At 36.2% G+C, this 18,560-nt stretch overlaps 2 protein-coding genes across 4 annotated transcripts in view; one reads left to right on the plus strand and one right to left on the minus strand.

Annotated features, from left to right (window-relative positions):
* Positions 1-18,560, minus strand: part of rhea (Talin_middle and talin-RS domain-containing protein rhea) — a 113,640-nt gene that overhangs the window by 93,374 nt on the left and 1,706 nt on the right. For all 3 annotated transcript variants that reach the window (XM_074179712.1, XM_074179716.1, XM_074179717.1), the window contains exon 2: positions 5,134-5,169. In XM_074179712.1, coding sequence (XP_074035813.1) covers positions 5,134-5,169 — 36 coding nt within the window. The remainder of the gene's footprint in view (positions 1-5,133; positions 5,170-18,560) is intronic.
* conv (insulin like growth factor binding protein acid labile subunit convoluted) overlaps positions 5,320-18,560 on the plus strand; it is a 44,482-nt gene continuing 31,241 nt past the window's right edge. The window contains exon 1 of the mRNA XM_074179718.1: positions 5,320-5,369. The gene's annotated coding sequence lies outside the window, so the exon portion shown is untranslated. The remainder of the gene's footprint in view (positions 5,370-18,560) is intronic.

Genomic DNA, 18,560 nt, shown 5'->3' on the forward strand with positions numbered 1-18,560 from the left:
ATGCAATTCCAAGACTTGAATTTACCGGATACCTTGTGAGTGCGGCAAATCCTATATCGATGAAAATAAGAGGCCATTGAAAGTGCGCATTGTCGAGCACAAGAGAAACAGACAGCGAGAAGAAATTTGAAAATCGGGAAGAGCAGAGCATGTTTGGACATTAATCAACATATCATCAAGTGGTCCAAAGCTGAGATCATTCACAGGGAGGACAACTGGTAAAGAGGAAGTTCAAAGAAGCTACATATATGTTGTCTAATGGCGCATTCAGCCAAGCTAGCGTAGGTATACGCAACATATCGAAACCTTCAATAACATGGACAAACGGTGAAGCAGAAGGGGGAAAGAGGGGATAGGTGAAAGCATTCTAATAACCTATAAATGGTCGTCTCTCGGAGGAATAGATCAGCCATCATGCGAAGAAGTTTGTGAATACTGAAAATCGAAACGTCGTGAGGTAACTAGGTTCGAAATAATTATTTTCTTCATTTAATTCATAATTGTTCAATTTTAAATTTTTTAATTATTTTTCATTTCATTGGAATTTCATTTCACGTTTAATTGTTGTTATTTTCAGCTATTCATTTTCTTTCAGAGATTTTAAATCATATTAGTATCATATTATACAATGGAAGTCCGAACTAGTAAAATTCACCATGACATATTGTCAACTACTTTCAAACAAACATACCATTATTGAAGATACAATGTTCGAATTTATAAACAGAGTATCCAAATAACTAAACTCGTATTTTTCAACAACAGGATTTCATTGCTGAAATATATCGTGCCTTGACATGACACCGCGGAGCCGGCACCCGAGTCACCCGACTTACTTGACGCCGTTAAATGCATTGACTGTACGTCGCGTATTTTTTTCGATTTCATTGAAATTCAGAATAACGTTTCCATTCAAATTAAAAAAAAACGAAAAAGTTTTGATAAGGATCTTGAGACTTCGAGATGTATATATTGTTGCTGTTCAAGGAGGAGTTTCAACAGAAGTATCCTTAACATTTCGGCTGTATCTCTCACAAAGTCATAAACAATACTATTTCTTATAAAAAGTAATCGGATAGAAACCAACATGGTGATCGAGGAGGCAAGATACTCGTCCATTTGTTACTTTTTTTCATTTGTTACTTATTTTACTTGCTCACTGGTCACTTTCTTCAACACATTTGAATGCTTTCATATATTTTCAAAATTCTTCGCGTTATCTGGGCGATAAAAACAAGTCGTCATGGTTGTAGTTTGATCAATTTGTTCAGAGGCGTTTCAGTAATGCTCAGAAATACTGATTTGTATAGTAATTTTTGTTACATCTCTACTAATATTATAAATGCGAATGTAAGTTTGTTTGGCACGGTTTCACGCGAAAACTACCCAACCGATCATCATGAAATTTTGTACACATGTCCTTGGAGGTATTAGAAGTAACGTACGATACTTTTTATTAAAAAAAAATATGTAAGAAAAAAATTTTTCGTCAAAAAAATCTCAAAATCTAGCTACTTTATTGATAAGGCTAGGTTAGGTTAGGTTACTTTAGGTTATGTTATGTTATGTCAAGTTAGGTTAGGTTAGGTTAGGATAGGTTAGGATAGGTTAGGTTAGGTTAGGTTAGGTTACATTAGGTGAGGTTAGGGTAGAGTAGAGTAGAGTAGGTTAGGTTAGGTTAGGTTAGGTAATAATTTTTAAAAATTGGTAAAATCACCGCGGGTAAAACTAGTATAAAAAGGTATCTAATATCTAATGAAGGAATCTAATAAAAATTATGAATATATTTGATGAAGGCACGAGCACAACAGAGCACTTAGAGCGGTGCCTGTGGAAAAGTAGCGATTCACATTGGATTTGAATCGCTGGAGATTAAATCCATTTGGAAAAACGTTCTCGGGAAGTTTATTCCACATAAATGCAGTTCTCCAAACGAAAGAGTTATTAAACAGTGAAGTTAGAGGTGTACTGAGTTAAACCTTAAAAAGATGAGCAGCCACAGTTTGTCGCGTAATTCTGATATGTTCCGCTCTTGGTGGAATCAAATGTGCCAAGTCACTTGAACACTCTCCGTGAAGGTATCTAGAGAAGAGAGACAAATCCCCAACCTTTTTTCGACGTTCCAGACTGTCAAGGTGTGATGTTCGCGGCGGATGGCCGTTTTCAGGATGGAATCCAGCAGCTTCAGGGTATGCTTACGGGCAAAGCTCCATACATGAGAAAAATAGTCCAACAAAGTTCTGATGGTAAAATGGTGATAAAATATCAACATCGTCCCAATCAGGTTTTAGACCAGGCCATAGTTGCACGACTGCGCTTTTAAAAGTCGTAGATGATATTCACAAATCAATCGATAGCAATGAACTTTCTGTTCTTGTATCAATAGACTTTTCCAAAGCTTTCGATAGAATATGCCATCAGCTTTTAATTGCCTTATCAAAATATCTTGGATTTGCGAATTCTTCTGCCGGTCTAATTGATAACTATTTGAACAGTCGAACCCAATGTGTTATTCTGAATAATCATCCTTCAGATTATCTTGGAGGTTTTGCAGGTGTCCCCCAAGGGTCTATCTTTGGCCCTGCATTATTCGTGATATATACGTCACAATTTCCCAGATGTCTCAAGTATACTAAAATTCACAGTTACGCAGATGACACTCAAATCTATATGCAATTTCCTGAAAGTTCACCGGCAATAGCTTGCCAACAAATCAACCAAGATCTGAATTCGTTATTAACCACCTCTAAAAAATACTGTCTAACAATCAATCCTTCTAAAACTGTTGCCATGCTATTCGGGAGGACAGCAATGAGAAAAAGATGTCAAAATCAAGTTTCGATTCTTCTTGATGATGTTAATCTTAGTTTGTCTGAGCGCGCTAAAAATCTTGGTCTCACAATAGATCAGTCTCTCAGATTTTCACCTCATGTTTCACTAATCCTGAAGAGGGGATATTGCAGCTTGAAAACTATATATTCGAATAGGGAGATTCTCAATAGACAGTTCAAGAAATTGCTGTGTGATGCCTTGGTACTATCTCACGCAAACTACGCGGATACTGTATATGGCCCACGTTTGTTACAGTTTAACAAAAGAAGACTACAAACGTTGCAGAATTCTTGTTTAAGACTTATCATTGGAACAAATAGGCGACAACCTATTTCTCATCATTTGAGTAGTCTAGGATGGCTGAATATGGAGGCCCGAAGAATATTCCACTCTTGCATTTCATTTCATAATACAATCTCTACGAAAGTACCGAGTTATCTTTATGAAAAGATCAGCTTCCGCTCCGATGTTCATCACCTGAACTTGAGATTCAAACATTATTTAGCCACTCCATCCTATAAAACTTCATTATTTCGATGCTCCTTTTCATATAATATATCTCGGCTGTATAATCGACTCCCTGACACATTGAAGTCACTGTCGCTTGCAAAATTCAGAAAAAAGCTGAAAGATGATTTACTTTTAAATGAATTTCTTCTACCAAATTTATTGTCTAGCTGTAAATAATGATCCACTTATATATGTGTGTATATGAATGCCTATGTGTATATACATGCAAATATCTGTTTCTAGGTAAAATAATTAGCCAACATTTTTCTGTTCCTTTACTAGTTTTCGTTATCGATTTGTAGGCGATTTAAGTTAACATTTTTCTATTTTTTTTAATTGTTTTTTCATTGTCGTTCATTGAACGAAAGAAGGATAGGTGATAGCATAAGTGGTTGATGATTAGAATTCATTTGTAATTATTGTTTTGAAGACGGTTGAATGGAAGAGCAAGTTCTGATTGCGTTACTCAAATGACAAGATCAGAACCTGAATTCTGCCTTTTGACAAAAATGTATGATATCATTTAAGAACTGCCTGTCTTTTTTTATGTCTACTAAATGCTGTACTACATTTTGTCAATGAAAGCAATTATTATTATTATTATTATCTGAGCTTTATAAAGCACCATAAGTTGTTAGGGTGTGTACAGTTTTCTGCTTCGTAACAGTGTTCCAAGCTTCTGAGAAACAGTTTTTGCAATTCCAGCGACATGATTGTGCCAAGACATTATTTCCAATTTAACTCACAAGAAACTCAAAGAAACAGAAAGCGGAATTGTCTGCCTGACATTATTATAGCCGGTTCGGAGACATTTATCTTTTTTGGAGAAAACCGATGCTTGGGTTTTTGGGGCATTGAATTGAACCTGGTTAGTTTCACCCCAATTCGAAATCACTTCTAGATCCTGATTAAGATATGCATATGCATATGGAGACCATATGGATCCCTGGGACACACCAGCGTTGATGGTAAAAGTATTCGAGAGATATCCATCGACACCCACTTGCAGGAAACGTTCTTTCAGGAAGCTGGAGAGCGATACATAAAAATGATCCGACACGTCATAGCATCAAAGTTTATTTTCACTCAAATATTTGCAATAGGCATTTTCTCATTCATTATTGCCCTTATTGATGATGATAAACTTTATTATTTCAATATGGAAGTTGTTTAGTAGGCTTTTAAACCTTACTATGTGTTTTATTTTCTCTCTGAGTGCCTCATGTAATACATGAGAGTTCGCAGGTGAATTGAATAAATTGTAATCTTCCACTGAGTACCTACCTGTCTACATTTTAAAGATAACAATATCTACCTTGTTTTGATGATTTTAATCATTCGTATTAGAATTTTTCAGGGCCAACACAGGAGCAGATCAAGAGCTATTTGATCGAGAGGTATAGTATATACGAAGTCAATTCGAATGGCATAAAAACTAAATAGTTACCGAACATCGGCAGTTTCTTTTAATGGCATGGGCGGCGTGATATTCATACGAGGTCTAATCATTTTTTGTGGGAGGTGTTATATAATATTAACTAGTAAATTCATAAGACCCGGTACATTACTCTTTTATTTAGCTGTTCAAAATGATTTCACCATAGTGACGTAATTTTGTTACTATGGTTTCACTGTCGTAAAAAAACTTACTTTCAACTTCTCTGGTTGCATATACAGTTCTGCAGATGATACTGTTAATGTATGTGATTCGTAAAAACATTCGAGAGAAAGATGATGTGTTTTCGATAATGGACTCTTTTAAACTCACACACACACACACACAAAACTCACCAATAATTTCTCCCGAGGTCCTGATCTTTCCACCTGCTAATCAAACAAAATACCAGATTTAAAATCTCAATCTGTTTATAATAAAAAAAAGCGATTTATTTCCAACGGGAGTACCCAGTTACAGGAAATGCTATTATTTCAGAGTATATATGGAATAAATATTAATGGCGGTCGCCATCTTGACATTCCAGCTGCCACCTCGTAGAAGCGAAACGTCAAATTTCAAACTTTTTTCGGTAAGAAAGCAATCATTGATAATCATTTAGCTACTATATTACATAAAATCTTTCTTGTAATTATTTAAACTAATAAGCGACCTTTTTAGTTAATGGTTTTACTTTTATTTTGTTAATATTCCTGAAATTAAAAATGTGATATGAAATTTTAGTTCAGGATATCATGTTGTTAATTTGGAATACCGAAAGTGAATGTAATTTGGGATATTGCATCTGTGATTATTGTGACTGATTATTACTCAATAATTATATTAGTGTGAGCTATTTTGTTATAGTGAGTATTACCAAGAGAACTGAAAACTATAAAACTGTTACAAAAATAAAAAAATTATTAGATAGTAAGGAAAAGTGTAAGCAAAGTCAAAGAAAAAAAGTGATCATAATTTGGAATAATATATTCCAAATTATCTGCACCATAAGTCAAATATAGCTTTTGGAGTTTTTTAGGTAGATTAAAATTTTGATAATGTTCTTAATTTTCGTTTTGTTTTATTCTTCTTCTATTATTGAAGTTTTATAATTTTCAAACCATTTGATGTATTTTTCATTGGGCTAAGCCATTTTCTTCTCTAGTTATTCCCAAAAAACAAATCAGTATTCCAAATTTGCTGCAGTTCCTCTAATGAATTCGGTTTTGATCTTCTCAATCATCGAAAAACACCGTTCCTCCATGGGTCTCTACAATTTTGGAAACAAGAAAAAATTGCAAGGCGCCAAGTCTGGTGAATACGGTGGCTGAAGCATGACTACGGTGTTGTTTTTGACCAAATAATTACGAACAAACAATGGCGAGAAAGCAGGTGCATAATGATGCAAAAGCCACGCATGGTTTTTCCATAATACCAGACGTTTTCTTCGTATTGCTTTTCGCAAGCGGCGCAAAACTTCAAGATAACACTCTTATTGACCATACGCCCATGTTGTAAGAACTCATGATGCACTGCGGGAACCAAAGAAAACAGTCAACAAAACCTTGACATTTGGTCGAATTTGGCGTCCTTTTTTGGTCTTGGCTCCACTGGGTTTCGATGTTATAATCATCTACCCATGATTCGTCACCAGTTATAACCCTTTAGGAAAATCTGGAGCGCCGATCCTGAGTAATTCTCATAAGACGTATTTTTTGGCGAAATTCAGCAATTTTGGAAGGAACTTCGCTGCCACACGCTTCATGGCTGAAATTTCCGAGAAATTGCATAACATGAGCCAACCGATATGCCGACATCCTCAGTAACTTCTCTTGTAGTGATTCGATGATTCTCCATAACAATTTTCTCCACTTTCTCAGCATATCAATCGGCTGTTGATGTGCTGGGGCGCCCAGGGCGAGCGTCGTCATTTACATCTTCTCAACCTTGTGTGAAAAGCTTGAACCACTTGTGAGTAATTTTCTAATTTAGAGTACAATCACCGTATACCACTGTCAATATTCCAAGTGTATTTGACCACTTTATTCCATTTTTACACGAACAGATACCGTATTCACCTGATACGGCTCCGATCGATATTTTTCTGTTTCTATAACTCAAATTGCCACATCGAGGCAACCGCTTTCAGTCGATATATGACATCAAAGAGTATTCGCAGCGAGTACTGAAATCCTTTTCAAGACATGCGTTTGAAAAATGTTTTGATGATTGAGTTGTTCGCTGAAGTAAGTGTATTATTTCGAAAAGGGCTACTTTGAAGGCCTTGCAATAAATTTGGATGAATAATACATATTTTTCTTTTCAATAACCAATTCCTGGTACGTCTTTGACTTAGTAGTATAGGGACTTTCATTAGGCGCTATCTTTGAATTTGAATAAAACAAAGTGTGTGTGACTCTGGCGCCTGAATCAGGCTGAATATGACCGAATAGCATGGGTTATGTTGGCTTTGAGGACCGTTGTGGTTCGTAGCTTATTCGCATACACCTACGACTTGAGGAATTCCCACAAGAAAAAGTCTAACGGGATCAAATCGCACCTTTTCGGTGGCCAATTCACATCACCTACACGTAAGATGACCATGCCCTCAAATCGCTCGTACAGAATATCCAATGTGCCGTGGACTGTGTGGCACGTTGCGCCTTTCTATTGAAACCACATGTCGTTGGTGTCCAGATCACCCAATTCAGACAAAAAAAGTTGGTAATCATCAACCCTTGTCCTCGCCGTCGACAGTCATGGCCTGGCCAACGTCTTTCTCAAAGACAACGACGCCGCCAGCCCAAAATCCACACTAAACAGTAACTTTTTCGGGATGCAAAGGACGCTCTTGGATCTCATGTAGATTGGTATCGTCCCAAATTCGACAAATTTGTTTTTCACGTACCAATTCATCCAGAAATGGGCCTCATCGCCGAAGATGAATCAGAATTAGGATTAGTTCCCCGCCGAAATCTCAGAACAGAATCAATAAATGCCTCTGCTAAAATTGTATTGGAAGTAAGTTTCTCACTGACAAAAGGTCGAGTAATAAATTTAGTCAAAAAGGATCAACCACTTATGCCCGAATTCTTTGTCTAACTTCATAAAAGTGTTATTTTCTGTTTGTTAGTGTTGTTAATCAATTTTATTATTTATAAACGCTGTGTACGACTGATTAATAATTCACCTATCACCAGCCCTTGAGGAGGTCTTTTGCTGTTTCGGGCCGTGAATACTCCTAAATTGAGGAGACCTTCTCCGGAGTGATTGCGTGCCTTTGCCAGAAACAAGGTATCCAAGGAACTTGACTTCCGGCTCTCCAAACGATGAAGATTAGTATCAGTTGCCAATTGATCCATAGCTCATTTTGCGAATACACGTCGTTGTCTATGGTCGTTTACTTTCAGTTCCTGGATCAGTTATGTTTTGTACGGGTGCAGGCCCAGGTCGCGACGCAAAAATGGTGACAGACGAAAGACCGACTTCTTGTGAGCGACACAAAATTGACTGCCTCAGAATCTCCTGCACAGTCTCACAGACAGCGGCGATATTTTCGAAAGATCTTGCGTTACGTCGACGTACGGGTGTTGGTCAATCGTTTACCGAATCAGTGGACTCAAATTCATCCACCATATTGCGAATAGTCTTCTCGGTAGGACGATCATGGCGACCGTACGCGCGCGGTACGTTGCCCGAACGGAACATCTATTTGAAAAAACAATTTAATTATTTGCATGTGTTGTTGAATGCTATATCCATTCATGGTAAGTTGTCAAAACAGACTGAATAAATGACAACTAATTCAACAGATGTAGCTTTTACAAGATGGCCGTTATCAATTGTCAAAGTTCCTGTTGGAAAATCCTATATTTTCCCGCAATTTACAGTCTGGTTTATTGATATTTTTTCGCACATAGTGTGCGTAAAATTCGCTTCAAATGGAAGTTTCTGCCACCGTTATATATCTGTTTCCCGGGTTGTTTTTATCCACTTCAACGAATGATGTATCTGTATCTGTAGAGTAGGGAGGATGAGTATAAGCCCACAGCACTTAGGCCAAATGTGATCCATTGTACATCCTCCCGAGGAGTTGTCCTCTTAGATCATCGTCCATCCTGTCTTTTCCAGGAAGATGGACAGGTCGCTGGGAGACATCTCCTCTACATCGGCAGGTGTAGGCTAAGACTCGCCGAACACACACTCTCTTATTGACGATAACTCCGGCACTCGCACAGGACATGCCTGACAGTCTCATCTTCCTGTTCACACATCCTGCATAGAGGTGTGTCCACTAGCCCCATATTATGGAAGTGTTTCCTTTATTGTCAGTGACCAGTCAGAAATCCTACTGTTAGGCGTAGATTTTTCCTGGTCATAGCTAAATATTTCTTCGGCGCCAGCTTCCCAGGGTCGCCGAAGGTGATCCTGGCAAGATTGTATCCTTTGATTCCATCCCAACTCTCCATGCTCAGGATGTAACATTTGGCTAGTTCCGCAATTGTCGAAGTCATCAGGCGGTAGGTGGCACTTGGTACTTAAATTCTTAGTCCAGCATCTTCCTTGGCTAAAGAGTCGGCAATGCGATAACCTTCACTCCTGTCGTGCTCTTTAACCCACCTCAGGATATATTATCTACCGAGGCTTTGGATAAATCTTGGTGGCACTCTAGTACTAGCCCTGCGTAACGAATGATGTTCATATGATCGATATTTTTCCGTCATTTCATCATTTTGCAGCAGATATGCGTCCATTCTACCGCGATTGGCAGTTAATAAATAATATATCAAATATTTCAACTGAAAAACATACTGAAACTTCATTTATTTCTCATATGCTTTGTAATGTCCAAAAGTGTTTTTCTAGAGTTGCCGTTGCTATAAAATCACATCTTATAAAGAAGACGACTCCACAAACAATTGTCCTCCATCGAACAGCACTTTCCCGAAATCCCAACGAGGCGACATATCCATGAAAGTAGCGTTTTGTCAAAAAACGTTGTTTGTGTTTTCCGATGTTATAACAATTTGTTATTTCAGCGTCGTCGACGGCTACGTCGCGACGCCGCCGCTCCTTCGGTGGGTGGCAGCGGCGCCAGCGACGCCCGGCGCCGAAATGTTTCGGGAATCTCGCCGGAAAACTATCCGCATTTATTTCGTTTAATCTTGGAATCCTTTCTATGAATGGGAGGGGCGTGGGTGCAGAGGGTTGTTTTCGGCTTGCGAAAGTTTGTTTTTTGCGGGTATAAACAATGACTGGGTGTCGAGAAGCGACTGGAGAAAACGTCCTTCCGGTTGGATTGAGTGAGAATTATTTTTGCTGGATGGAAATCTTTTGACCGAACAAGTCTAGTTGGAATTGTATCTTAGTAATAAGAAAAAAGACACAAAGAATACAAAAAAAAAGTGAAAAAATATTTTCAGAAACGAGCTTCTAGGAAAGCTTATCAAGTTGTTTTTTTTAAATAGAGAAGTAATTTCAATGAAAATGAATTGAACCTATCTACTTGTTGAATGGCGAGCCCAAGAAAGAAAACGCATTTTTTTAAAATCATCTGAATGAACAATTCGTTCCGGGTAGTCTCAACTCCCTACACCGTAGATTGATGGACTGACATCCATCAGACAACAAACATCACGATTTCAAAAACTACACCTCAACGATTTGATCTCCGCAAACTTTATTTGAGAATATATCACAACATGTTTCGCTAAGACATTAGCTTTTTCAAGTGATTTGTACATCAAATTATCCTTACATTACTATTTATATACTATAGGTAACCATAATTGAGACTACTTCTAAGAAATTACCTGAACCTCTACATAACGTACCTGCTCAATTATGATTACCTAAAGCATTTTGCCTAACATCTACATCAATAATAATTCTTTCTCGGTTTTTAAGAAAACAAACTCAATAATGGTGATCTATTCAAATCTAGTTGGTCATTTATTACAATGTTTGAATTTTTAAGTTTATTAATTTCCATTGCTTCCAAATGATTCAGTTTCAAACCTTTATTTTCTATGTGCAAAACTTCGAACTCTTCATTAGAGATGTAATTTTCTTCTAGAAGCTGATTTGAATATGTTGAATAACTTCAGTGAAGAATCCTGTAAGTGACACCTGGTGGATATAATCCAACGCTCTTCGTGGTATTAGCCAGGGGAGTAGTTATTTTCTGATAGGTGTCAATCCATTAAACTACAGTGTAGGGAGTTGAGACTAGCCTGAACGAATTTTTCCTTTAGGTGATTTGAAAAATAGCTTATTTAAAGAATCACTTCGAGCTTGAACTAGTTTAGCCCTCAAACAGCATTGAGATTTTGAAATGTTAACGACTCTTCAACTGGATTGTATCTTATATTTTATATTAGGTTGGATTCGGTTAGGTCCAAAGTGAGTGGGTCTATTCGTTCCCTCACCGCAACCCGCAATGGTTTATTGTGGCTCAAACCTATTCACACTCGACCAAATAAACCCAGCTTCTTAACGAAGCCGATTAGTTTGTATGGTGAGTGGAGTTTCAGGTAAGATGGTAAGAGTACGGCTCTGCCGAACTCTAAAAACCTGATTCGGCCCCCAGCGGGGTAGGCCGTGCTCTGCTGGTTCATCATTTTCCAAACAGAGCCGACAGTCCGAGTCTCTGCATATGATGATTCAAATGACATTGAACTGTAACTACTGTAGTCTAACAACTGTTTGGTATCAAGCTTCGAAGGATGAATAAATGCCTTGGAGTGAGCCAATCCTGGAAGATTCTGCCAGAAGTCCATAAATCGTCTTGGCATCCAGGTTGTTCAATCTTTGTTTGGCAAAGCCTAAAGCGATGTCAATGACAGGTTCTGGTCCGATTACCTTCATCTAGCATTACTTTTCTGGGAACCCATTTTATTTTCCGTTAGTATTTAGCTCTGAATCAAAAATAGAAACCTAAAACGTTAAATAGTTGATCACCGATCATTGTAAAGTTCTGTTCAACGTTATATGGAAGCTGATGAGCCTAAAATGTGCTGTATCATTACAAAACTTATCTAATGTTAAATTTCTGGTAGTTATTTTTCCATATTTGGAAGCATTCCAACTGTTATTGTTGATGAACAGGAAAAGGGAATTTTGGAACATCATGAAGCAAATTTACATATTTTTCTATGCCTCACATGTAATGGTAATGATAGAAAGAGTGCTTCGGCCAATTCATCATCACACGTCAAATAATCTCCATTCACTATACAAAGAGCGCAGTTTCCTCTTCTCAAACTGAATAAATTGTTTTTGCATCTTTTACTTATCAACTTCATCAACCACCTCCCCCTCTTGCACATCGAATGATCCCCCGGATTCCCGAATCTTAAAAACATGCACACAGCTCCAGATTTCCCTCTCCGGCGAAATTTGTCTCTATCAGCGAACAATAGAAAAAAGTCATGGATCACTTGATAGTTGGCATCGATGGCAGCTTCTTCCGGAAATGCGTCAGCAGCCGGATATTAGGAGAAACAAGTGAATGTGTGTGTCTGCATCCCTCCGGATTTTCCCTACTCGAGATATATTTAGTGATTTCTTTTATGGTCTTGTTGACTAGGGTTAACTTCAGTAAAAGTTTTTCATATCTTCCATAACGGCCCATATTTTATCTTTATGGATTTATTGCCTGACATGTTTTTATGTTGATTGATTAATATCTGGAAGAGCTTTCCGACGAGTTTTCCCATTTTCTCCGGAGTGAATTGAACAAGTGGAACTTTGTCGGGTAATTTTGTTTTAGTACATCATACAAAGAAGTAAGATTGGGTATGAAGTCGAGCCAAAAGCAGTAACAAATTGGTGGATGACCTGCAGCACTTTTCTGTCATTTGAACTATAAATTTAACTGTATTGAAAATTGGAATATTATACAGTGAACTCCTGAAGTTACGGATACAATCATTTTCTACGTAATTATGATTGCAAATGAAAAATTATGAAACAGGTCAATTTTTATATATAAAAATACACTTTCTCGATAGAGGGGTTCAACTTCTTCTTCAAACCCCTTATACAGTGTCATCCCCAAAGTATGCACCATATGGGAAACTTATTTATTAAGGGTTTTTCGACAAAAAGTTATTCTTGATAAAAGTTGGTGCACCCCCTAAAACTGAACATGCACCAACAAAATACAGTAAAACACACGTAACATACGAGGAAACTTCAAATATTTGATTTTGAGACAGGAGTAACGTACTCTTTGGGGAAATGTTAATTAGAAAAGTTGTTCAGCATTGGAAAATACATCTAGATTGGAAGTCATGTCCATCTAAGTGAAATTTAATTTTTTTAATTATTTTTTCTTAAATGGGGACTACCAAAAAATTTGCTAAAACGATAAATAGGCAGCATCCTGTACAAAACGGTTCATTTTGAGAGCCAGTAATATTACAAATTACACAACTATGGTGTAAACCATGGTCAATTTTTTTGAAGAGTTAAATAATTTTCAAAGTTTTTGGTGCAAAGTTATTTTTTGTTAACACCGAAAATTACTTAAAATTATACAGTATTGTAACAAGAACTTACTTTCAAAAATATCAAATCACAAAATACAAAATAAAATAGGTATTTCGCAACAAACTCTTTGATTTTCTGGAGATTTTCTTGTCCAAAATAAGTGTTTTAAGTTTAATCCCCGGAAAAACAATGAGTTCGTTCTGAAATACCTATTTTATTTTAATGTTTTGTTATTTGATATTATTGAATATTGAGTTCTTGTTACATTGTTATAATACTGTTGTATAATTTCAAGTAATTTTCGGTGTTAACGAAAAAAAAAGAAAACTTTGCACCAAACACTTTGAATATTACTAGAGTTTTTTTCCAAACACCAAATCGTTATTTTCAACACCTCGACACGTGTTTCGATCACCAAATGATCATCTTCAAAAGGAAGATTAAACTGAAAAGTTTTCGAAGCTAACCCTATTTATGCTATACAGGTATACCACACTTACAGGTGTACCACACCTTTGGTGTCTTAAATTAATTTTACAATATGTCTTTATGTAATGGTCAGTTGAATCTAATATTTAAAAGTTATAGCTATACAGGCTGATTCACGGTGGATGGCACATTAGACGTTTCTGGTGAACCAGACAACGGCTCACTTTGAAAATTTAATGGAGGGCATATTCGGACATTCTCTAGCCAACTAAAATATTTTCGACAATGCGGTGTTGCCGCTTCTATTAGAAAGTAGTAGCAACTTTGATTTTTCAAATGGAACACTCTGTATATAATTTTATTTTTGGAATCTCCAACAATTGCCCGACAACTTTTCTTGATATTTCCCTATACCTATCTGTTACCGTTTTCGAAATAAAATTTAATTTCAATTTTTTCTTCGAAAATCATGACTTCTAAAAATGCCGATATCTTTTAGTTAAGAAGTACTATGATATCGAAATTTGGTTTGGAGTTAGGTGATACTTGGACACTTCCCACACGTCAGCCTAATCTCCGTTATTTCAATACAGGATGGTAAAAAAATACAGTTTTTTCGTTTGCTTGAAAAAGTTGCTGAAATTTGATTATTTTAAATAGAACATCCTGTATATTATTAAAAATTCGGAAAGCTGCTGAAATTTGCTTTCTTTCTATGTATATCATACCTATACCTAACTAGTCACGTTTCGGACTTATGAACATTTATTTGTGAAAATGTCCCTTCAGAATGGTATTTCCATTCGGTATTTGGTAAGCAGGCCATGATTACTATTTGACAGTAGCGTTGTGACATTCTCCTAATAATATCGACATTTTCGTCACTTCAGAAGTTGCAAATACCTTCAAAACGATGGAACAAAATTATTCAAACGAAGTTCTTATGAATTTGTTTATTATTTTTGGACAGTGTGACAAAATTATCAGCAGAACATGTAGAAAGTTCAATGAAATGTATCCGAATCTACCGCCAATGAACCTCAAGAAATTTATTCGAATTCAGAAAAGTTTTCGAAGAAAAAAATTGAAATTAATTTTTATTTCGAAAACGGTAACAGATAGGTATAGAGAAATATCAAGAAAAGTTGTCGGGCAATTGTTGGAGATTCCAAAAATAATATTATATACAGAGTGTTCTATTTGAAAAATCAAAGTTGCTACTGCTTTCTAATAGAAGCGGCAACACCGCATTGTCGAAAATATTTTAGTTGGCTAGAGAATGTCCGAATATGCCCTCCATTAAATTTTCAAAGTGATCCGTTGTCTGGTTCACCAGAAACGTCTCATGTGCCATCCACCGTGAATCAGCCTGTATATATTAAACCATTTTCAAGCTATATAAAAGTTAATTTCACAATATTGCCTATCTACTTGTCCTAAATTTATTTTTATAATGTGTCATTATGTAATAGTCAGTAAATCTAATAATATAATTTTAACAAGCTATATAGTATGCTATTTGGTATTGCTCCGTCATCGTTATTCATAATATTATTATGTTTACTTATTTCTACACTCTCATAGGCATCTAGTTGCCTGTTGTTGTTAACTTGTATAACTAATCTTAATAAACTATGGATTGGTTTTTTTGCAAAATGTGATGGGCGACTGCTGACTTTTCAGGTCTTCCATATTTTAACTGTGCTACGTGTTCCTCATATCTTACTTTAATAGATCTTTTTGTCTGTCCATAATATTTTGCATCGCAGTCCTTAAACTCAATTTCGTGAATTCCAGACTTTTCCGAATTCTCGACTTTGTCTTTTGGGCTTTCCAAAAGGCTCTGTAGTGTATGACTTGTTTTAAAAATCACCTTCGAACCTAGTTTCTTGAAAATCTTTCCAAAGTTCTTCGTGTATTGGTGGTATGGAACTGAGATGTATTTATCTTGGTTTTTGTCCTTTCTGAAAGTCGAGATTTCGTTCATTCTTAACCTAAACTTCTTCTTCCTTATTATGTCATCTACAATACCCGTCGGTAAACCGTTAGTGGCTGCTATTTCCTGTATTGTACGTTTTTGTTTTGTGAACCTATCATGTGTTAGAGGGAAAGTCAAAAGACGATGCACTAAAGAAATCAACCCAGCACGTTTGTGCTGTCCACAGTTTTGTGAAATGTCTGGAATATACCTGTACGTGCGTGTTTCTTTCCTAAATATATCGTATTCTAACCCTCCATATTGGCTCCTCATTACCAAAACGTCAAGAAATGGTAGCTGTCCCTTATTTTCTAACTCATACGTGAATTTTATCGATGGACATCTATTATTTAAAAAGGAAACAAAGTTGTCAATATTCGATTTTTTGGTATCGATATCATCCACATACCTTAGTCAAATCCTAGGAAAATACTTAGACTTTTCTTTGGTTTCCATTTCGAATCTGCTCATGAACAGGTCTGCCAGGAAGGGGAACAAGGGGTTTCCCATGGCCGTTCCTTCCTGTTGTTCATAAAAGCAACCTTCTACCTGGAACCGATTTTGTTTCATACACAAATTAGTAAGAGAAACGAATTCATCGATTTCATTATTATTAAAATAATTTTTCTCTAGTAATTTCCTGAGGTATTGCAAGGTCTGTGGAATTGATACGCTAGGAAATAAGGAACTAACATCAAAAGAAACCAAAATCTCACCTTCTTGCAGAACCACGTTTTTTGTATGTTGTATGAACTCTAAAGAGTGTTTTATACTAAAACCTGGTTCCACAATAGACAAGCTTTCAAATTCCTTAATGAGCCACTTTGCTATTCGGTGGGTAGGAGCTCCAATAGCTGACACGATGGGGCGCATTGATTTTCCCGGTTTGTGGATTTTTGGAAGGCAATATAGCTTCGACACCGTTGGGTTGGAAACTTGTAAGTTCTGTTTCAGTTGAGGGGTAAGTATGTTGTCGCATTTCTTGAGGATGTCTTTTACTTCGGCAATCATCTTTGGTAACGGGTTACTGAACAATACGGTCCGTTAGTAATGAGAGTATTGACCTCTTCGTAGTAGTCCGATTTATCCAGAACTACTACTTTGTTACATTTGTCGGCTAGTCCATCCAGGAACATGATAACAGATAAACGAAAGCATTCAATAAACAACAACAAAAACACTATAGTATACTATAACAGATTTCACCAAAACAAGTTTAGGAAAACAATTTAAATTAATAAATGCTTTATCAGATCAAAGAGCGTGTAAATGCCTATGAATTTTCCTTCTGAGTATAAGCTTGGAAGTGGAAATTATTTTCCCACTTCCAAGCAATTCATCACACGTTGAAAAAATGTCAGAAAATTATTTTATTTTTCTGAAAACTTCAAAACTCGGACCAGTTTACTCGAACCTCAGAAATGAGCCCCAGCGAGGTCCTGCCCAAATCTATTGGGCATGCCTCTGCTGATCTTCTCCTGGAATGGATACACATTTACAAATGGCATTTAGGAAGCGAGATAGTCATCCCAAGTTTATTGGCGCCATTTCAAGGCGCCGCGGCGCCACATCGTTCGACTCACTCTCAGCGTAGAGCGGGACAACAGTCTTAGAAAATAATTTCCATCATTTTTAAAGAATCGTTGAAATCCAACTTTCATATGTATTGGAGAAACAATTTATTTTAATTATGAACAAACGGAGTGACCCAAACTTTTAATAGCTGCAAAACAATTATTTCCAGGCGTCAAAGTTTCCACTATTTGATATTAGGTTATAATTTATTGCACAAAGGAAACCGTTACAACATAGAAGTATCATAAGGTAACCTAAATAATGTACAACAAAGTGGGAAATCTGTAAGAAATCAAATTCTTTTATAGGTTGAAAAAATGTAGGGTAATAAGTATAAATAGTAGATATGATACATAAGCATTATTCCAAATTTCTAGAAATGATGCATAAAAATAAATTTGAAAAATACTTTGAGAAATACAAGAAAAACATACACTTGAGGTAAAAAATAATGTTTTGGAGAGTAATTTTTACATATTAACACATGCATGGACAAAGCAATATATCTCAGAAAATATATATCATGGAATGGATTTATGATCAGAAGGGACTTTCCTGTTGACCGAAGTACTATATCATGAAGGGGTTTCGATTTGTAGATGTATATCAATCCTCGAGGTCGTTTTTATACAACCTTTCAATTTATCTATGAATTGTTCGATATTAATAATTTCTGAGATATACAGTTAATTAAGTATGTACCATGAATTCAACAGACGATTCTTTAGGTAATTTTGAGACGAAACGTTCATATAAACATGGGTCTGCAAATCCTTCGTTCTCAAGATACAGGGTGTTTAAATAAAAAAAAGAGTTATACGTAAATATCTTAAATATCATTCACCTAATTTTGTTGTAATTTGGCAATGGTATTGATAACATTAATAAGCTAATTTAGCCCGAACATGATTCAATTTATCAAGTCCAGTGGCGTCTCGAGCGGGATTTGAACGAATATTTTTGACTTAAAAATGTACGCCACTGACTTTTGTGCAATTTTTAGCATTTCCTTGGGTTAAGCAATTAGAAATACAACTTTTTTGTCTCTTGAACTTTTTTCGAATCTTGCTTAGTTTTAATGAAAAAAAAGTCGACCTAATTGCATATCCCTGGACCTCACAAGGAATAATATGGGGAATTAAATGTTTCTTTTGGAAATTATTATTTTTACAATTTTTCATTACCAATTATGTAACAAGAACAACAAATGTCAAATAACATTAACATTTAGACTAACCAATTGCACTAAGTTAAGTGTTGGAAATGGCCTCCTTCGGTTTCAATACAACCGTCTAGCCACCGCATCAT

Source organism: Leptinotarsa decemlineata, unplaced genomic scaffold (assembly GCF_025532065.1).
Source record: "Leptinotarsa decemlineata unplaced genomic scaffold, Ldec_3_MD MMD2_tig00026282_RagTag_RagTag, whole genome shotgun sequence".
In the NCBI taxonomy this organism is placed as follows: Eukaryota; Metazoa; Arthropoda; class Insecta; order Coleoptera; family Chrysomelidae; genus Leptinotarsa; species Leptinotarsa decemlineata.